Source organism: Rhinopithecus roxellana, chromosome 17 (genome assembly GCF_007565055.1).
Source record: "Rhinopithecus roxellana isolate Shanxi Qingling chromosome 17, ASM756505v1, whole genome shotgun sequence".
Classification (NCBI taxonomy): domain Eukaryota; kingdom Metazoa; phylum Chordata; class Mammalia; order Primates; family Cercopithecidae; genus Rhinopithecus; species Rhinopithecus roxellana.
The window spans coordinates 20117521-20136645 of NC_044565.1; the positions used below are offsets into that span (position 1 = coordinate 20117521).

Consider the following 19125-nt stretch of genomic DNA (forward strand, 5'->3'; position numbering starts at 1 on the left):
GGATCTGGGCCCAGCATGGTGGCTCACACCTATAATCCCAGCACTTTGGGAGGCCTGAGGCAAGAGGATCACTTGAGGTCAGGAGTTCAAGACTAGCCTTGGCAACATAGACCACATCTCCACAAAAAAAATTTAAAAATTAGCTGGGCATGGTGGTGTGCTATTCAGGAGGCTGAGGCAGGAGGATTATTTGGGCCTGAGAGGTGGAGGCTGCAGTGAGTAGTGATTGTGCCACTACAATCCAATCTATGCGACAGAGATCCTGCCTCAAAAAAAAAAAATTTTTTTAAAGAATCTACCCAGCCCCAAAGATAACCTCTTCCTCCCAGAGAACCCCCACAAAAATCAACTGATCTCTCAGTCACTATAGATTAGTTTGCACTTCCTAGAGTCTCTCTTTTTTTTTTTTTTTTTTTTTTTTTTGAGACGGAGTCTCGCTGTGTCGCCCAGGCTGGAGTGCAGTGGCGCGATCTCTGCTCACTGCAAGCTCCGCCTCCCGGGTTCACGCCATTCTCCCGCCTCAGCCTCCCAGTAGCTGGGACTACAGGCGCCCGCCACCACGCCCGGCTAGTTTTTTGTATTTTTTTAAGTAGAGACAGGGTTTCACCAAGTTAGCCAGGATGGTCTTGATCTCCTGACCTCGTGATCCACCCGCCTCGGCCTCCCAAAGTGCTGGGATTACAGGCTTGAGCCACCGCGCCCGGCCGCCTAGAGTCTTATATAAATGGAATCATACAGAGTCCCTGGCCTCTTTCACTGGGCATATTTACTTTATAATCCATCTACGTTGGTGAGCTACAGAGCTTCCCTTGGATTGCTCAGTAATACTCCATCGTGTGGCTGGACCACCATTGGTCCCTGCTTTTTGTTGTGTGTGTGTGTGTGTGTGTGTGTGTGTGTGTGTGTGTGTGTGTGTGTGTGTGTGTTTGAGATGGAGGTTGGACAGCAGTGGCTCCATCTCAGTTCACTGCAACCTCCGCCTCCCAGGTTCAAGCGATTCTCCTGCCTCAGCCTCCCAAGTAGCTGGGATTACAGGCGCCGGCCATCAAGCCCAGCGAATTTTTTATATTTTTAGTAGAGACGGGGTTTCGCCATGTTGGCCAAGCTAGTCTCAAACTCCCGACCTCGTGATCCGACCGCCTGGGCCTCCTAAAGTGCTGGGATTACAGGCGTGAGCCACCGCACCCGGCTCTTTCTTTCTTTCTTTTTAAATGTATTTTTTTCTCATAGAGAGGATGTCTCACTGTGTTGCCCAGGCTGGTCTCAAATTTCTGGCTCCAGCCATACTCCCACTTCGGCATCCCAAAGTTTTGGAATTACAGGCATGAGCCCCCACACCCAGCCGTTTGTCCCTGTCCTAATCATGAATTCCTGATTTTGACTTTTGTAAAAGGACTTGAGAATTTTACACGCTGTGACGTGAACCCAGTGGTCAGAAAAAAATAGAAAAAAAAAAAAGGGCTGAGCGCGGTGGCTCATGCCTACAATTCCAACACTTTGGGAGGCCGAGGCAGGCGGATCACCTGAGGTCAGGAGTTCGAGACCAGCCTGGCCAACATGGTGAAACCTCATCTCTACTAAAAATACAAAAATTAGCCAGGCCTGGAGGCACGGGCTACTCCGGAGGCTGAGGCAGGAGAATCGCTTGAATCCGGGAGGCGGAGGTTGCAGTGGGCCGAGATCGCGCCAATGCACTCCAGCCTGAGCAACAGAGTGAAGGCTCCTTCTCAAAAAAAAAAAAAAAAAAAAAGGAAAACTAAGTAAACAAGAAAATAATACACCCGTAGGTCCCTCAAAAACCCTGGGTCATCCCGCAGGGACAGTTAAGCCGTCGGCGCGGAGGATACGAGGCAAGCCAGGCCAGGAGAGCCTTCGTGGAGCCTGCGGCCTGGGCGCTGCTGTGTGCCCTGCCTGAGCATTTCAAGGCCTCACAATCTATTTGCGGTAGGTGCTCTAGGTGTTCCCATTTACTGATGAGGAAACTGAGGCGTGGCAAGGTTACACGGTAAGCCAAAGTCACGCAGATGGTGATGGATTGCACAGTATCCTATTACCAGAAAGAAAGACGGGAAGGCACCGCCGTAAGCATCGAGTTGTGTTAATAGATGATTTGCATTTTGCTGAATGTTCTGGTATCAGCTGTAAGCCGAAGTCCTTGTTTCCTATTGATGTGTTACGAAAAAACAAAAACGAAGCAAAACCAAAAGCCCTCTAGAGGTTCGGGCGGTAGAACTCAAGCGTACCCTGCTCCACCCGACCCGACCAGACCCCGAAAACTCCGCGCGCCGCATCGCTTGGCCAGGCAGGGCCTCCCAGACCGGAAGTCAGGATGCGGGGCCGGAAGCTGAGCGAGGGGCGGCGCGGACGTCTGTGGGCGGGTGGCTGTTGTTGGGGCCGTCGAGGCGGCGACGACTCTGCGCCCCCCGGCTCCGGATGGAGGCGGGGCCGCATCCCCGGCCGGGACACTGCTGCAAGCCTGGCGGGCGGCTGGACATGAACCATGGCTTCGTGCACCATATACGACGGAACCAGATCGCTCGGTACCGCCCCGCCCTGCGCTGTCGCCGCCACTCCTGGCCTGGCCCGGCCCGACAGTCCCTGACTCCCGCTCGGCTCCCCGCAGGGACGACTATGACAAGAAGGTGAAGCAGGCGGCCAAGGAGAAGGTGAGGAGGCGGCACACGCCCGCGCCGACGCGGCCCCGCAAGCCAGACCTGCAGGTGTACCTGCCGCGACACCGAGGTGAGGCCGCCCGCCCCGCCTGTCTCCAGCCCGCGCGCTCTTCCTGCAACGCACTCCCCTTCTCTGTAGGGAAAAACCACTTCTTACTCCTAAGGTTCAGCTCACCTCGTCTCTTCCCGGAACCTCCACCTCAACGCTCCCAAATCTCCGCTGAATGATTCTCCCCAAAAGTGGGACGACTCACAAGCCCCCAGTTAAGCATCGCTGTCGCAGAGAGTATCCAGGAGCCTGCAAGACGTTTATCTGCCGGTTTGCCCCACCGTGCTGTATTTTAGTAAGGTGCTCCGCTACCTAGCAAAGAAAAAGTCTGGCACAGCGATGAGCGACCAGCACATAATTGTGGAATGAACCCAGTAAATGGTCTTTCCCCAGCTTCCCTGCTACCTAGAGATCACAATGGTTAACATATGACACTTAATTTTTATTAAGCATTATTACTTCTTTTTTTAAGTTTTTATTTTATTTTTGAGACTAGGTTTCTGTCGCCCAGGCTGGAGTGCAATGGTGCGATCTCACTGCAGCCTTAGCCTCCCGAGTACCTGGGACCCCAGGCGTGTGCCACCACACCCAGTTAATTTTGGTATTTTTTGTAGAGAAGGGGTTTCCACCACGTTGCCCAGGCTGATCTCGAACTCCTGAGCTCAGATGACCTGCCTGCATCGGCCTCCCAAAGTGGTGGGATTATAGGTGTGTGCCACCACACCCTACCTTTGTTAAGCATTACTTAAAGTGCTTTTAGATCTTACGTATATTAATTTATTGAGTCTTCATACAGCCTCATAAAAACGCTTATATCTGTTTCACAGTCAGGAAACAGGCACAGAGAGATTAAACAACTTGCCCAAGATCTCAGCTAGTAAATGGCAAAGCCTAGATTTGAACCCAGGCAGAGCTCTATCCACCCTTCTGCTTTCCAGTACTTTTTGCTAGACAAATGTGCATTGTGTACCTACTGTGTGACAGGACTGTGCTGGCCTCAGGGCAGGGATGCAAAGGTAAATAAGTTCTTGACTGGCAGCGCACCAAACACTTACACTGGGCCAGGCATGGTGGTTCATGCCTGTAATCCTAGCAGTTTGGGAGGCCCAGGTGGGCGGATCCCTTGAGGCCAGGAGTTTGAAATTAGCCTGGACAACATGGTGAAACCCCATCTCTACTAAAAATACAAAAATTGGCCAGGCATGGTGGCAGGCGGCTGTAATCCCAGCTACTCAGGAGGCTGAGGAAGGAGAATCGCTTGAACCTGGGAGGCGGAGGTTGCAGTGAGCCGAGATTTAGCCACTGTACTCCAGCCTGGGCGACAGGGCAAGACTCATCTCAAAAAATAAACCCACTTACACTAGACCCATAAGAAGATTGGGGTAGCTGGGCGCAGTGGCGCACGCCTGTAATCCCAGCACTTTGGGAGGCCAAGGTGGGCTGATCACTTGAGGTCAGGAGTTCGAGACCAGCCTGGCCAACATGGTGAAACCCCATCTCTACTAAAAATACAAAAATTAGCTGGACGTGGTGGCACTTGCCTGTAACCCTAGCCACTCGGGAGGCTGAGTCAAGAGAAGCGCCTGAACCCCAGAGCGGAGATTGCAGTGGGCCGAGTTCACACCACTGCACTTTAGCCTGGGTGACAGAGTGAGACTTCATCTCAAAAAAAGAAGACTGGGGCTTTGTTAACCGTATATTTTCCTGCAGCATCTCTATGGGCAGGGCCTTCAGCAGCATCCCCCTCTTCTTTCTTACTGTGGTTCATCCTTCCAGATATCTCTGCCCACCCACCACGCAACCCAGACTATGAGGAGTCCGGTGAAAGCAGCAGTAGTGGAGGCTCTGAGCTGGAGCCCTCTGGCCATCAGCTCTTCCGCTTAGAATACGAGGCAGACAGTGGAGAGGTCACATCAGTTATCGTGTATCAGGTACGCCTGGTGGAAACAGCTGCAGCCGGAAGGTCCTGGGCTATGGTAGTAATCACTGTCAGACCCTGAGCGCTGTTTTCCTCAGGACCCCCAGTGGGAAGTGTCTGCTCCATATGTGAACTTAGGCCTGGCGGGCAGTGCTTTTGAGCACAACTCACTCCCATCTCACAGTGATTCTCAGTAGGGGAACACGGAGGGCTCTTGGCCCCCAGTGGAGAATCACTATTACAGGGGACATCTGGGAAATGACAGGTGCTGGCAAAAAGCCTTGAGCTAAACGGAGTTCTGTGAGAGTGTTTAGGGACAGGGCAGGTCACCTTTCTGGAAGAAGCCAGGCCCTGAGCCTCCTGACTCTTCCTCCATGTAGGGCGATGATCCAGGAAAGGTGAGTGAGGAGGTGTCGGCACACACGCCTCTGGATCCACCCATGCGAGAAGCCCTCAAGTTGCGTATCCAGGAGGAGATTGCAAAGCGCCAGAGCCGACACTGACCATGTTGAAGGCGTTCTCTCCAGGCTGGATTCACTGCACTCGGAAGAATTCTGCCCAGGAAATTTAGTGTGGGGGTACCAGGACCAGTTTGTCTGATCTTGAGACCCCCAGAGCTGTTGCATCCATAGGGTGTTGCAGGACTACACCTGGCCTGCCTTGCAGTCATTCTTTCTTATATGTTGACCCATTTACCCAGCCTGATATTCTGGATTTTTTTTTTTTTTTTTTTTTTTTTTTGAGAATTTTGTGTGGCTAATGTGGTGTTCTAGAAGCAGAGACTCCAGGGAGAACCAGAATTTATGAAGCCTTGTGCTAACATGGTGCTTTCTCACCGAGGTCATATGCCTGGCTGCTGCTGTTCCACTCAGCTCCATGAACCATGTTTGTTATTTTATGGTTCTTCTGTGCTTTTGCTCATTTCCACCCATGTATTCATAGACCTTTTTTCAGCCCTTTTTCTTTATTCCTTTCCCTCATCTTTTTGCCTCAGGTAGAATCCATCAGTTCTCCTCCCCCTCCAACATGACTGTGTACCTCCAGCTGCTCAGGACTTTGGAGGTGGGGAGGTCTAGGGATCTATCCTTCTAAAAAACTCTGCAAGTAATTCTGATACCAATAAAGTGGGAGACCTCCATTTTTGAGGCCTATTTGCAAGCATGTCTCCCTCCCTTTCCATGGCTTTTTCGTTTATCGCATGTTCCACTGCTTTGCACTGTCTAGATAGCAAACCCAGGAAGATGTTGGTGCTAAACTGCAAAGATTTCTTACAGCAAAACCTGCCTTGGCCAGGGCTACAGAATTCCAACTTTCAGCTTCATTCCTAGCTGTGAACAGACTGTCCTCTGCTCAGACTAAAAGGGAATTATCAAAACAAGTGGGAACTCACTCTCAAGTTGTGACTTAACAGTTCTGAACATACCTACAAAGGGAAAGTCAATATTAGCAATAATTGCCTGATTGACAATGCGCCAGAGGGAATGAAATGAGACCTTCTTTCCTACCTCCCAGGAGTATATAACTCAGATCCTTACCATAAAGATCCCCAGGAATACCACTGCTCTCACCCAGTGAACATTTTTTCTAATGCAGGGTTAGGCTTACATCTGAATTCCACAAGACATCCTCCCTCTCCAATACGGAAGTTCCAAGGCACTTGTTTTCCAGCATATCAGCCTAACCTCAGTGCCTTGAAATGTGGCTTTAAGCCTTTGAGAACTGAGATTTCCTGAAACCACAGCCCCTTGCCCCAGGGGTTTCTCCACATCCGGGATGTTAAGACACCTGATGGCACTGTTGGTTTGTTCCCTATACCCCAGAAAATCTATCCTGCAAGGTAGCTACTTCAATCATGTCATTAAAATGTGGCAAGTCACAGCTCGCAATGCCAAAGGAATGCTGGGGCAGTAAGTCAGGTGGATAAGTGAGAAGGGCCTGGTAGTGAAAGCAGCCAGGGACCAGAATGCTCCAGACCTACAGAACTGGTCAAGGTTAAGTGCCTTAAACTTGCCAATCGTGGGCTCAGTTCTCCTTTTAAAGGAGAAAGGGTTTTTCCTCTACTTAGGCAACTGGGCTAGAAGTGCCTTTTGACTTCTAATGTTAACTACCCTCCAAAGCCTCCTGGGTCAAGGAAGCTCTCCCAAACTCCACCCTGTTCTTCCTGGTCAGAGAACCAGTCAGTCATTCTAGTCTTCCAGTCCTTAAACTGATCTGATGACTTGGAACATAGGATTTCACTGGAAGTTTTTGGCTTTTTAGTCTGGAAATACTTTTGAGGTCTGTCTTCTCAGCTGGATCACCTGTTTCCTGGTTTTATTACACAATTCAGAAGGCTAGAAGAGGAGTTTGGGGACTTGGCACCTGAAAACTTAGACCCCATTCTTGTTAAGTAAAGGAAGAGGTAGGGAGGCCGAGGTGGGCAGATGATGAAATCAGGAGATCCAGACCATCCTGGCTAACACAGAGAAACCCCGTCTCTACTAAAAATACAAAAAATTAGCAGGCATGGTGACATGTGCCTATAGTCCATCCCAGCTACTCGGGAGGCTGAGGCAAGAGAATTGCCTGAACCCAGAAGGCGGAGGTTGCAGTGAGCCGACATCACACCACTGCACTTCAACCTGGGCAGCAAAGTGAGACTCCGTCTCAAAAAAAAAAAAAAGAAAAAAAAAGAAGAGGTAAAAGGCAAGGCAGCATTTAATAAATACCTATTGTATCCTTTTAAGTGTTTGTTGTGGTAATCCTCACAAAGACCCCTCTCAGGTAGGGGACTGATGGAAATTCCTTGCTATTAAACTTTTTTTCTTGAGGAATTTTGCTTATCAAGTGCATATACACTATTAATATTTTCCACTCGAGAGAGCACTGTAAGCTAATTTATGCAGTGTGACTGTATTAAGCACTAAGCTTCCTTCAGAGCTGGCCTATCGGAGATGCTACTGCCCTTTCTCCAGGTGTGTCTGAAATGCCTGCCCAAGGATGGCCCTTAGCCAGTTAACAGCCTTATAGCCCATCCTCATTGCTTACTGCCACCCCTCAGTTGGAGTCCAAGGCAGTACTATCCAGCTTATTCACCAGACCTGCCTCCAGACATCTACTTCTTTCAAAAATTAGTGTTTCCCATGAAGGAACAAGTTCCAGAACATTTCCCACAGATGTCCCAAAGAACAGTGTCCGATGAGACTAAGTGGAACTTCCCAGCAGGCTGCTTTAGAATCTGCTCATTTGACTAGATACGATGTAATTGGCTGTCTTTAAAAAAAAAAAAAAAATACACAATCTGATAGGCGTATCTCATGCCCATTCAATATGGAATGTTCTTCACTCACTGAATTTAAGCCTGTATTTTAGATTTTGTGGTTCCTGGGCCACAATGGGTGATGTCATTGATAGAAGGAAGCTGGGTTTGCAAGGGTTTTGGGCTGTGCAAGAGTAAACACTAGAGCTTGAGTTGCATCCAGCTGGCAAGCACGGAAGTCTTTGAAGAATGTAATGTAAGACGGGAAAAGAATGTAAAGCTTTTTGTACCAAATGAGAGTTGGAGCCCAGCCAACAAATGCTTTTCCCTGTGTAAAAGTCTCTCTGGAAGGGACGTTCCATCTCCATGATGCACTCTGAGGGACACTGTCAACTCGAGATTGGCCCCATCCAGGTGGGAGGAACCCCTTTGGGATGGGGAGTATCCAATCTGCTGTGCATTTGACAGGATCTCTGAATGGCTAGGTAATGGATCCCCAGCAGGCTCTCAAATTTAAATGAAGCCTTTGTGTGCACAAAGAGGAATAAGTACAGATTACTTTCCTACCACTAGATTTTTGGGGAGAGTCACCATGGAATGTTGACAATTAAAATATTTTAAGCTCCCTTGCTGAATTCCTGTCCTGTCCATGAGGAATCAGATGGTCATACAGCCATAGGCATCCACCCGAAATTTCCCTAGGAGTTGGAGTAATGCTAGAATTGAAGACCTTCTGAGTAAAGGGCTTCTCTGCCTTCTCAGAGCCAGAATTTGCACTGGTTGTGTTAAATGTACAAAAAGCTATATGTTCACCAGTTTACTCATTTCCAATGTGTAGATGAATAAAATGTAGTGCAAATTATTTGAAAATCCCAGAAGGAAGGTACTTTTCAAATGCAGCATTTTTTTTTAACAAATAAACTTACTATTTTTACAGCACTGTTTTTGCCAAGAGTTGTGAAATCACTTGTGTACACGGGGAAGTGGAGGTTAAATACCTGCCCTAAAGTCATTCCACCACCGAGTCAGCACTGGAAATCTCATCTCTTGCTTTGCCACACTATTTTAAGAGCTGTCCCTGTTGGAACATAACAACTAGACAGATTCATGTAGCATTAGGGTTGGAAGGCCTTTTTAAAGACATCTGGTCCTACTTCGTACATGATACACAATTCCCCCTACCAACTACCTATGAAGAGCCCTTCTGTCATACGGAGCTCTATCCTGGGATAATTCTATTTTAGGAACTATTAGATTGTCATATTAAGCCAAAAGCTGCCTCATGTCCCGGATCTGGAGTACTATGCCTTGCCCCACATCATGTTAGAACTTGAATAGTCCTCTCAGGCCTTCATTTTGATTGGATAGGGACTCAAACCCAGCTCAAGAAGATACAGTGTTAAGAATTGCAAAGCTTCCAATTAGGGTTCACAGCCCCATTGGGCAGATAAGGTGCCTAGTCAATGGGAATGCAGTTGGGCAGGAAGATGGTTCCTGTCAATTAGCAAGGAAGCACACCTTGGTCCTGAGGCACAAAGCATAGCCAGCGGCAGGTGGGCTGGATTTTATCCCCCACTGGTTCATTCAGCCAAGTGTGCTTGTACAGTGATCACTACACAGCCATACTTCTTAGCCTTGTTTTAACTACTTGTCCTGATGTGATTAAGGAAAGGGCTCTCCTGCTGGGCGCGGTGGTTCACATCTGTAATCCCAGCACTTTGAGAGGCCAAGCGAGCAGATTACCTAAGGTCAGGAGTTCGAGACCAACCTGGCCAATATGGTGAAACCCCGTCTCTACTAAAAATACAAAACTATTAGCCAGGCATGGTGGCAGGCACCTGTAATCCCAGCTACTCTGGAGGCTGAGGCACAGGAATCACTTGAACCCAGGAGGCAAAGGTAGCAGTGAGCCGAGATTTGCGCCATTGCATTCCAGCCTGGGCAACGAGTGAAACTCAGTCTCAAAAGAAAAAGGGCTCTCCAACAGGTCTGCTGCTTCCATTTCTACTTTCCACTGGGTCCAAGAAGATTTTTCCTTCTTCAAGTCATTGTGCGGTTTATTCTGCTCTACCTTTCCAAAGCACAGGGTCCTGTTGTTGCACATAGCTTTTGCCTCATCAGTCTTGCCAAACTTCAGCTCCCCGCACCTGGCAGCCTGCGCCTGTGCACCATTCAGGTGATGATCTGCCCAAGTGTCATCTCACAAGGGCTCCAACAGATGCTGGGACTGCCTTCGAGACAGAATGCCAGGCACAATTCTGATATGTGAAAGTATTTCCACCCTTGCAATAATTTAAGAAACATCCAGGAATGCACTCATAGCCTGTAAGTTTTTGGTGAAGCTGGTCAGTAATTTTTCCCACACTATCCTGTTTCCTTTTCCCAGAATCCTCCGGGTCTGTCACCTTCCCCTCTTTGCTTACCAACACTGGCCATGTTAATCCTTACCTACTCTACACTGACACCTACATGTGTGGATGTCCTCTGATCTCTGCCGCCTTATTTCAAATACGTGTTGATCAGTCGGGAAACACGTCTTGGGCACTGATTTCTGGCTAGTACGCTGTGTACTTGCACGCAGGAAAGCAAAAAGTATCTAATGAAAGCAGCCCTCCTCCGGAGTTTGCTGAGCCACAGGAACCATAAGCCAAATCCCAGGCGCTTGGATTTCTTAAGAAACAGCCAAGTCTTTGTGTCTGCTTCTCTGGACCCACCGCAGCCCTGGCCAGAGGCAGGCATGGGGCGCCGAGTTGAGAAAGCTTCCTAGAGGACTCACCGTTGGCCGGTGCAGGCTGCAAAATATGCGCAGCGGCGGAGAGACGCTCCTCCAGCCACGTGCACGGCGACAATCCCAGGTAGAGCTGGAATGCAGGCTGCCCCGAGGTCCCCAACTGCTGGCGCTTCCCCCGCAGGAACCGATTAAACCAAACCTCTAGGCATCTTGGTTTTAGAGCGGTCTTAACGCCACAGCCCTCCGCGCCCAGATCCTCCGAAGTTGGGACACCGCCCACGTTTCCCCCGTGACACGGGCGCGGGGGCTCGGGAGTTGTAGTCTTGGGCAGGGCGCGGGCGCCGAGGCCGGGGCTGCGCGGACTCCACGTCCCGGCGGGCGGCGCGGCGAGGCCTGGGGCCGCCAGGGGCGGGGCCGCTCGGCCCTTTAAACCTTTCAGGGCTGCTCCGAGGGCCGCAGCTAGAGTCGGCGCCACGAGGGGGCCGAGCAGGGTGCGGCAGCGGCGGGGCGTTCCGGGGAGGTGCGTACTGGGCTCCCTGCCTTCCTCCGAGCTTCCAGGAATCACCTGGGAAGTCTCGCGTCCCGGGTCCCGGGGAGTCGCTGGCCGCAGGCTCCGGCCCCAGTTGGGGTCCCCGCGCCCAGGCGAGCGGGGGCCGGGCCGGGCTTTCCGCGTGAACCTGCCCCTTGCCCAGGGCGCCGATGGTCAGGTGGTTGCCTTCGCGCCGCTGACTCGCCACCGCTCCACTGGGCCAGCACCCAGCCTCTCCTTGGCGTGGCCTCTTCGGTTGTCCAGCCCGTCTCCCAGCCCTGGTCCCTCAGAAGGAGGGTAACTCCCTTCCAGATGTTACGGTCCGCCTGCGTCTCTCAGCACGCCGGTGGCATTTGGGTTGACCGCGGAGGCCCCCAATGCCAGAGGGTGTCCACGTTCTGCCTTGGGCTCAGCCCAAACTTTGGACGCTCAGAGACCCAACGGGAGCCCTGGATAAGGTGTTGACCCCCTTCCCCTCCCCCTTCCCGGCCAGTTACCCACTCCTGGACTTTGCTCTCTACCAGGCCAGGGCCGCTGATGGTTGTGGCAGAAACATCTCAAGGTAGCTGGTCCGCCCCCACTTCCCCATCTACCTCTTGTCCTCCCCCCCACACCACCACCACCCTGGCTCCCCTCCCTCATGACCGCCTGGATCCTCCTGCCTGTCAGCCTGTCAGCGTTCTCCATCACTGGCATATGGACTGTGTGAGTAAAGAGGGGTGCGGGGGGCAACAGGAGCTTGATGACGCACACAAAGTCCCTTGTCCTGTTGTAGGCTCCAGGGTGGTACCCAGGGTCACTCTGGCTGTCTCAAAAGCCTGGCCTGGTGCCTGGGCAGACAGCCCTTTGGGACAAGCTGGCAAAACTGCTGTCCAGCAGGGTGGCCCTGACAAATGTACTTCTAGCCAGGGCAATTTCCAGGGGGCCTCTAGCTGGGGGACATGCTGCAGGTGCTGGTATGGCATCAAGCCTCAGGGACCCCAACTTGAGTCCCCAGGAACAATAATGAGGCCGAATGAGGCCAGAAATCAAGGTTGAAGAGAAGGGTCGTGGGGTGGGTTGATGGGGAGCTCAGGAAGGCTGGCCAGGGTGACAGTTCTGTTCCCACAGGTATGCCATGGCTGTGATGAACCACCATGTATGTCCCGTGGAGAACTGGTATGAAGGACTCTGCAGACAGCCTCGCTCTAAAGTTTCCTTCATCTCTGTCCCATCTTGGGCCCAAGGGTGCCACGAGCCAGACTGCAACCCTGAGCCTCACTGCTCTTCTCTGAAATTGGTCCCCAGGCATGGCTTCATGCCACCTACGCACTTCCCACCATCCCTTTGCCCCTTTGGTTACTGCTTCAGGCCAGCACTGGGGAGTGTGATCTTCTGTCCCTGTAGGGGAGGTCTGGGAGAGAGTCCTCTTTGAGGCCTGAGGCTATAGGCCAAGGGACTGGGGGCAGTCCCTTCCCCCAGTCTACTCCCTGTCCTGCCTGCCAGGTCCTACAACGAGTCCTGCCCTCCTGACCCTGCTGAGCAAGGGGGCCCCAAGACCTGCTGCACCCTGGACAATGTCCCCCTCATCAGGTAAGGCCTAGATATTGGGCAGGGGGAGATCCGAGGTCCTCCCAGACAGATCCTCAAGCAAAGAGCTGTCCTTGGGTCTCAGGAATAATAAGTATCCTAAGAGCCACTTCATAACAACACTACTTGCCAGTTACTATGGGGCAGGCACTCTGCTGAGAGCTTTATATGCATTGTCTCTTTTATCGTCCCGGGAGTGAGGCAGCTATTGTTTTCACCATTTTATAGGTGAGAAAACAGGCTCAGTCTTACTTATCCAGGTTACACAGCTAATAAGTGGAGGCACCTGGATTTAAGCTCGAGCCCTCAGATTGCCCAGCCCGTGTTCTGGCTCAAAGATAACCAAACCAGCTGCAGGGCTCAGCAAAGAGTGTCAGGGTTGCCTGAACACTCCTGGGCACTTCCTTCTCTCTCACACACGAGCTCTGCTTTGGGGGCCCAGCCTGGAACCAGTTGTTCATGAGGGACCCTGACTTTTCACATGAATCAATGGCCTGCCTGCTAAGGAGCAGGTGCAGGTAAACCAGGGGAGAGCCAGTGAGCCAGAATGGGGGCCCCCTGGGCCTCCTGCCGCCCTCTTACTCTATCCTTCCCCCTCCTCGCAGCAAGTGCGGCTCCTATCCCCCAGAAAGCTGCCTCTTCAGCCTCATTGGCAACATGGGTGCTTTCATGGGTGAGTTGTACCCTTAGCCCTGACCCTGCCTGCCCAGCCCAGTGCCCCCAAAACAGAAAGGCCCAGGAAGCCCTTCCTCTGTGCAGCCCTCCCCACCAAAGGCTGAGGCAGTAGAAGCAACATCTCTCCCCTTCCTTAAAGGCCAAAAGCTGACTCCCACACAGCCACCCTGCTGGCTGGAGCCTGAAGAAACCTAGTTCACCACCCACCTGTCCATTCTGAGGGGCAGGAGCACCACAGCGTCTGGGGGAAGCTGACAGGCTCACTGGGCGGGGCCAAGGCTGGAGGAAGGCCTCAACTGTGCTCTCCTCCCCCAGTGGCCCTGATCTGCCTCCTGCGCTACGGGCAGCTCCTGGAGCAGAGTCGGCACTCTTGGGTTAACACCACAGCGCTCATCTCGGGCTGCACCAACGCCGCGGGCCTCTTGGTGGTTGGCAACTTTCAGGTGCTTCCCCTTCTCCCCCGCAAACCTTGAACTTTACCTAACAAGACCTGGCTGCCTTAGGATGGCACCTCAAGGTTGGGGCTGGAACGAGGGAATGAGAAGGGAGGGAGAGAGGAAATTCACTGAAGGAGGGGTGGAGGGGTGGAGGGGTGGAGGGGTGGGGCCAATGGCCACATCACCATCTGGCCCTTCTCTGGGCCCAGGTGGATCATGCCAGGTCTCTGCACTACGTTGGAGCTGGTGTGGCCTTCCCTGCGGGGCTGCTCTTTGTCTGCCTGCACTGTGCTCTCTCCTACCAAGGGGCCACCGCCCCACTGGACCTGGCTGTGGCCTATCTGCGAAGTGTGCTGGCTGTCATCGCCTTTATCACCCTGGTCCTCAGTATCCTTTCAGGATGGGGCAGCCGGGAACTCATCCTCTAGCTCAACCTTTCTCCCTGCCAAGAGGATGGGGGATGGTGGCCTAACACTGCCATGTGGGGGAGAGGTCTAACACCTCTCCCTTTGGAGAGGTGAGGCCTGAGACTGCAGAAGGGGTGTTGCCAGGTTTCCATATGTCCTACTGAACATTTCCTTAGCCCCATTTCAGGTGGAGTCTTCTTTGTCCATGAGAGTTCTCAGCTGCAACATGGGGCAGCCCTGTGTGAGTGGGTGTGTGTCATCGATATCCTCATTTTCTATGGCACCTTCAGCTATGAGTTTGGGGCAGTCTCCTCAGACACACTGGTGGCTGCATTGCAGCCTACCCCTGGCCGGGCATGCAAGTCCTCCGGGAGCAGCAGCACCTCCACCCACCTCAACTGTGCCCCCGAGAACATCGCTATGATCTAAGGTCTGGGGAGGGTGGCTGGCCCGGCCTCTGCAGCACCCCACCCCATATCTTCTTTGCATTTATTTTGTACCAAAAACAATTTTGAGAAAGTATTCTGTTGGGATCTGGGCTTCCTCACTTCTGGAGAAGTGGCCATCCCATGTCCACCTGTGCCATAGAGGAGTGGGCCCTGCCAGCTGCCATAGCTGCATGACCTGCTTCCCCACCCCACGGTGTTGTTTTGTTTTTAAAGGTCACCTGTCCTCACTCACCCAGCCAGCCCTTCAGGTGCCTTCTACTCCCAGTGCCAAAGCCAGACCACTGGGGTTTCCTGCTGCAGGAATTGGGGGCTGGGAACAGCAGAGGGGATAGAAGTCTGGTGGAGGTGGAGTGGGCACGCCTTAGCCTACGGAAAGGCCCATGTCTGGGCCCACTGAGCTGCACTGGGATTCTTCACTCTGCCCCTCACTTCCTTTAGGGCAAATAACACAGCAGAACCACGTGGGTATTTTAGTACTTTTTTTTTTTATATTAAAAGGATTCTAATTTGCATGTTTGTAGTCTGTTCTGGAGAGTCGGAGGGCCTGATCCGGGATAGCTTTCCATAAGCCAAGGATGGCAAGCCCTTGCCCCCCAGGAGAGTGCTGAGTGCACTCTGTTGCCAGAAACAAAGGATGCCAGGTGCCATCCAAATACCCCTTCAAAGGGCTTGAAACCCTTCTGGGCCTCTAAGCAATCTAAAGAACCGCCTTGGTCTGATAATCTCACCCATCCCCCACTCAGAATCTGCTTTGAACTTTGATTCCTTAGGAGGCATGGGGGGAAGGTGGGGGTGGTACAGAGAGCAACTTTAAAATATTAAACGTGGCTTTCTCAAGGGAGAGAAAACCTCTGGGATTACAAAGTTAACTAGACATTGCAGTGGGAGGAGGGTGCAGGCTAGTTTATCAGCTTTTTTTTTTTTTTTTTTTTTTTGAGACAGTTTTGCTCTTATTGCTCAGGCTGGAGTGCAATGGCATGATCTCAGCGCACTGCAACCTCTGCCTCCCAGGTTCAAGCAATTATCCTGCCTCAGCCTCCCAGGTAGCTGGGATTACAGGTGTGTGCCACCACGCCCAGCTAATTTTTGTATTTTTAGTAGAAACAGGGTTTCACCATGTTAGCCAGGATGGTCTCGAACTCCTGACCTTGTCATCCACCTGCCTTGGCCTCCCAAACTGCTGAGATTATATGCGTGAGCCACTGCACTGGGCCTAGTTTATCAGCTTTAAGTAATTAACTGGGTACCAGACCCTGACACATTTTGCCTTCCAACCATGAACACATAGGCCCAAGCCCTGGCTGATGCAGTAATCCAGTTCTTTACCACTGCCATGAGTCCAGATGGGCCAGCAGGGAGGAAAACCGCAGCCTGGTGCTTTCTGTGGTTTAGGATCATCTTCCCCAACAGGAGTAGAGACCTGATGGAGGATGCAGAGCCCCTGGCCAGGTCTGTGATCAATACAGCCTCAGGGTGGGTAAAGAAACCTTTAATGAGGATTCAAGGTTAGTAAGGAAGACGCAGAGGGCCACCACTTAGCCCCAGCCTCCTCACGTGTACATGGCTCCATGGAGGTTCTCCAGTCGGTGTTGCTGCTGCTGTTTTCGAGCCTAAAGGAAAGAAGGCACTCTGGGCAGGGGCCCAAAGTGAAGGCCTATGGGTGAGGGGATAGGAAGCTATCATGGGGCTGGCTCTGTTTTCAGGCCTCTGGCATCTGCATTGCTGAGGCTTTTACCACAAATCAAAGTCACTAACAAGGCAGCCAGAGCCAGGGATTCTGAGGCCTACCCAGTCCTGCTGAGGTGGGAAGTGATGGCAGCGGGGACAGGACTGAGGGGGAGTCCATTACGACCCCTCCACTTAACCACCAGCCCCTACCTTATCTCGTCTGTGCTCCTCATAAGTGTCATCATCAGTGGGCAGCTCATGGCGGCACAAGGGACAGGAATTTGTCTGAGAAAAGTAGAGTAGTGTTCTAGCCTTGGTCTGATCTTCATAAGCTGATAACCACCCTCCCCTGCTCCCAACTGCCACTCTTCTTCGATCCCCCAGCAGTCCATGAACAGAAAGAAGCTTGAGTACTGGGCCCAGGGCAGGGTGAAAGCTGGAAGAAGAGAAGCAGTACCTTGTTTAGCCAGGGCAGAATGCAGCTGGAATGGAAAAGGTGATGGCAAGGCATCTCAATGGCAGTCTCCTCCTCCTCAAATTCCAAAAGACACACGGGGCACTTGAGCTCTTTAGGAAGGAGCGCTGGTCAGAAGAGCTGCTACAGGCTGTGCCTCCCAAGCTCCCACTCCTGAAGGACACTTGCCCCCACCTGACCTGGAAAACTGAAGGACCCAGACCACAGTCTGGCTTGGGGAAGGGGTGGGTCTGGCCCAAATAGCAGAAAGAATTAGTGTCCTCACCAGCCTGAGAGCCTCTGATGACTGTCCTGGGGAGGTTCTCAACCACATTCTTGGCAGCTGGTGGAGGCAGGTGGTGGTCCCAATCTACTACCAACCCCAAGTCTTCAAAGTCCATCCTATTGAAAAGTGACCTGGGGAAGAGGATGTAAAGTCAGAACAAAGGAAAACTATGCTTTTTCTTTGACCCCCATAATCCACTGGACATTAATAAACACCCTGCCCAGTAGGAATAATAGCTACCCTTAGTAGTTAGTAGATGCTCACTAGATAAAAAGCACGATGGGAAAGTTTACAGCTGCTATCAAACTGTTCCAGCACGTAAAGTGTTTATTCCCATTTTACAAATGAGGCAACAGGCTCAGAGAAGTTACTCAGGCCACGCTAAATAACCTGGTAGAGCCAGATTCCAAGTCAGCAGTACCTACTATTCCTGATGAATATACCCACTCACAGCACACGGCCCCAACCCCGCCCCCATGCCTCAACTTCCGCCCCCACGCCCACCACTCTCCAGCTCCAATCTTTCCCGCAATCCCCTTGCCCAGGTTAGCCCAACGGACGGCCCAAATTATCAAGATGCTCATCCCCACACCCTTCAGTCTCGCCGCCCGGACTAACTCCAGATTACTCATCTGTCCTCCCCAGAATCCGCTGCCCCTGGTAATCCGTCTTCTCCAGCCAGCCCCAGCCCAGAAACCTGCGGGCTGGACCCCATCCCCAAGCCTCGCGCACCCACCTTGCGAGCTCCAGCAGCATGTTGGTTCGCGTCTCCTGCTCGGGGTCAGACGGCTCGCAGTCGTGTTCATCGAAATAGGACGCCATGGCTGCCCAGCCTCCTGACACCGCCCTCGGACCCGGCTCGATAGTGGCCTAGCGGTGCCGCCCAATAAACTGACGAGCTGAGAGAGGCTGGCCAATCAGAGTATCCGAGGGACGGGCATAGTGGCTCGTTAAACCTCACGGAAAGCGGAAGTACTAATTCGGCCCCCTCTCACTGGCTTGAATAAGTCAGGTGACCAGAGACCAACGCCAATGACGGAGATCCGGCTGGTGAGGAAACGTTTGTTTTGGAATCGGAGCCAAGACTGAATTCCCTGGAATTTCTGGCGCGGTCGCGTCCAAATGTCTGGTCTGTTAGGGTCCTCAATCTGCCCTGAGGCTCAGAGGGCTTCGACTGTGCGGATGCTAGAGGCCTCTGCGAGAAAAGGCGGCGCTGGCCCAGGAGTTCAGGTTCCTGCGAGCGTTGGGCCATGGCGCTTCCCGATGCGCTGTCCAGATCCCCGCCGGACACTTCTGCCCCGCGGCGCTCTAGTTGGTTCAAGAGTTTGCGTTTGATTCCTCCCCAACCCCCGAAAAAAAAAATTCCTGCACATTTCTTATGTGTTAGGCATAATAATAAAGGGTGGGGCAAGCCTCCCCAACCGAGAGAGCTCTCTCTGCCAGAGAACCTGGGGCCTCAACCAGCTCATGGGACTGTTACCTTCAGCCCATTGCTATCCCTAGCTTCTGTAAAACTAGCGGCTTGTACTAAGACCTTTTCATTCTTGGCTACACATGAATTCCCAGAGGAGAGAATGGGCGCGGAGGAGCTTTAGAAACACCCGTGTATGATACCTTCCAAAAATCTGATTTAACTGATCTGTGGTGGGGCCTGGGCAATGGCACTTGTATAAATTCTGCAGGTGAAGCAGGTTTAAGAACCACTGCACTCTTGGCCGGGCTTGGTGGCTCAAGCCTGTAATCCCAGCACTTTGGGAAGCCAAGATGGGCAGATCACGAGGTCAGGAGATCGAGACCATTCTGGTCAAACCCCGTCTCTACTAAAAATACAAAAAGAATAAAAAATTAGCCGGGCGTGGTGGCGGGTGCCTGTAATCCCAGCTACTTAGGAGGCTGAGGCAGGAGAATCGCTTGAACCCAGGAGGTGGAGGTTGCAGTGAGTTGAGATGGTGCCATTGCACTCCAGCCTGGGCAACAGAGCAAAAATTCCATCTCAAAAAAAAAAAAATTTTTTTTTTTGTTGAAGTGCTTTCTTCTTTGTCA

General features: G+C 52.1%; 4 protein-coding genes across 13 annotated transcripts in view; 2 read left to right on the top strand and 2 right to left on the bottom strand.

Moving 5' to 3' along the window:
• USP39 (ubiquitin specific peptidase 39) overlaps positions 1 to 10945 on the bottom strand; it is a 47455-nt gene extending 36510 nt beyond the window's left edge. Inside the window, exon 1 of the mRNA XM_030921632.1 lies at positions 10654 to 10945. The gene's annotated coding sequence lies outside the window, so the exon portion shown is untranslated. The remainder of the gene's footprint in view (positions 1 to 10653) is intronic.
• C17H2orf68 (chromosome 17 C2orf68 homolog) lies at positions 2341 to 8816 on the top strand. Its single transcript, XM_030921639.1, has 4 exons — positions 2341 to 2540; positions 2624 to 2742; positions 4498 to 4652; positions 5020 to 8816. The coding sequence occupies exons 1-4, from the start codon at positions 2434 to 2436 to the stop codon at positions 5140 to 5142; spliced, it is 504 nt and encodes a 167-aa protein (XP_030777499.1). The 5' UTR covers positions 2341 to 2433; the 3' UTR covers positions 5143 to 8816.
• On the top strand, positions 10539 to 15186 carry TMEM150A (transmembrane protein 150A). Of its 7 annotated transcripts, none has more exons than XM_010381967.2 (8): positions 10539 to 10732; positions 11662 to 11842; positions 12248 to 12295; positions 12623 to 12709; positions 13312 to 13379; positions 13697 to 13824; positions 14028 to 14205; positions 14413 to 15186. In XM_010381967.2, the coding sequence occupies exons 2-8, from the start codon at positions 11778 to 11780 to the stop codon at positions 14652 to 14654; spliced, it is 816 nt and encodes a 271-aa protein (XP_010380269.1). In that variant the 5' UTR covers positions 10539 to 10732; positions 11662 to 11777; the 3' UTR covers positions 14655 to 15186. The 7 variants fall into 7 exon arrangements, with proteins under 7 accessions (XP_010380269.1, XP_030777496.1, XP_010380268.1 ...); XM_010381966.2 differs by lacking the exon at positions 10539 to 10732 and adding an exon at positions 11000 to 11128; XM_030921636.1 differs by lacking the exon at positions 13312 to 13379.
• On the bottom strand, positions 15141 to 18868 carry RNF181 (ring finger protein 181). Of its 4 annotated transcripts, none has more exons than XM_010381960.2 (5): positions 17819 to 18408; positions 17083 to 17213; positions 16800 to 16909; positions 16553 to 16627; positions 15141 to 16303 (listed from the first exon to the last, which is right to left on the bottom strand). In XM_010381960.2, the coding sequence occupies exons 1-5, from the start codon at positions 17902 to 17904 to the stop codon at positions 16181 to 16183; spliced, it is 525 nt and encodes a 174-aa protein (XP_010380262.1). In that variant the 5' UTR covers positions 17905 to 18408; the 3' UTR covers positions 15141 to 16180. The 4 variants fall into 4 exon arrangements, with proteins under 4 accessions (XP_010380262.1, XP_030777497.1, XP_030777498.1 ...); XM_010381961.2 differs by having other exon boundaries at positions 16106 to 16284; positions 17819 to 18397; XM_030921637.1 differs by lacking the exon at positions 16800 to 16909 and having other exon boundaries at positions 15141 to 16284; positions 16553 to 16778; positions 17819 to 18868.
• Positions 18869 to 19125: the final 257 nt, after the last annotated feature.

Excerpts from the sequence above, each read along its gene's own strand:
- C17H2orf68 (XM_030921639.1), top strand. The coding sequence starts at position 2,434 with ATGGAGGCGGGGCCGCATCCCCGGCCGGGACACTGCTGCAAGCCTGGC. Across the intron at positions 2,541-2,623 it reads CGACGGAACCAGATCGCTCG|GGACGACTATGACAAGAAGG; the intron begins GTACCGCCCCGC and ends GGCTCCCCGCAG. Across the intron at positions 4,653-5,019 it reads CATCAGTTATCGTGTATCAG|GGCGATGATCCAGGAAAGGT; the intron begins GTACGCCTGGTG and ends TCCTCCATGTAG.
- TMEM150A (XM_010381964.2), top strand. The coding sequence starts at position 11,515 with ATGCCAGAGGGTGTCCACGTTCTGCCTTGGGCTCAGCCCAAACTTTGG. Across the intron at positions 13,825-14,027 it reads TGGTGGTTGGCAACTTTCAG|GTGGATCATGCCAGGTCTCT; the intron begins GTGCTTCCCCTT and ends CTCTGGGCCCAG. Across the intron at positions 14,206-14,412 it reads CTTTATCACCCTGGTCCTCA|GTGGAGTCTTCTTTGTCCAT; the intron begins GTATCCTTTCAG and ends GCCCCATTTCAG.
- RNF181 (XM_030921637.1), bottom strand. The coding sequence starts at position 17,904 with ATGGCGTCCTATTTCGATGAACACGACTGCGAGCCGTCTGACCCCGAG. Across the intron at positions 17,214-17,818 it reads ATGCTGCTGGAGCTCGCAAG|GTCACTTTTCAATAGGATGG; the intron begins GTGGGTGCGCGA and ends CCTCTTCCCCAG. Across the intron at positions 16,285-16,552 it reads AGGAGCACAGACGAGATAAG|GCTCGAAAACAGCAGCAGCA; the intron begins GTAGGGGCTGGT and ends TCTTTCCTTTAG.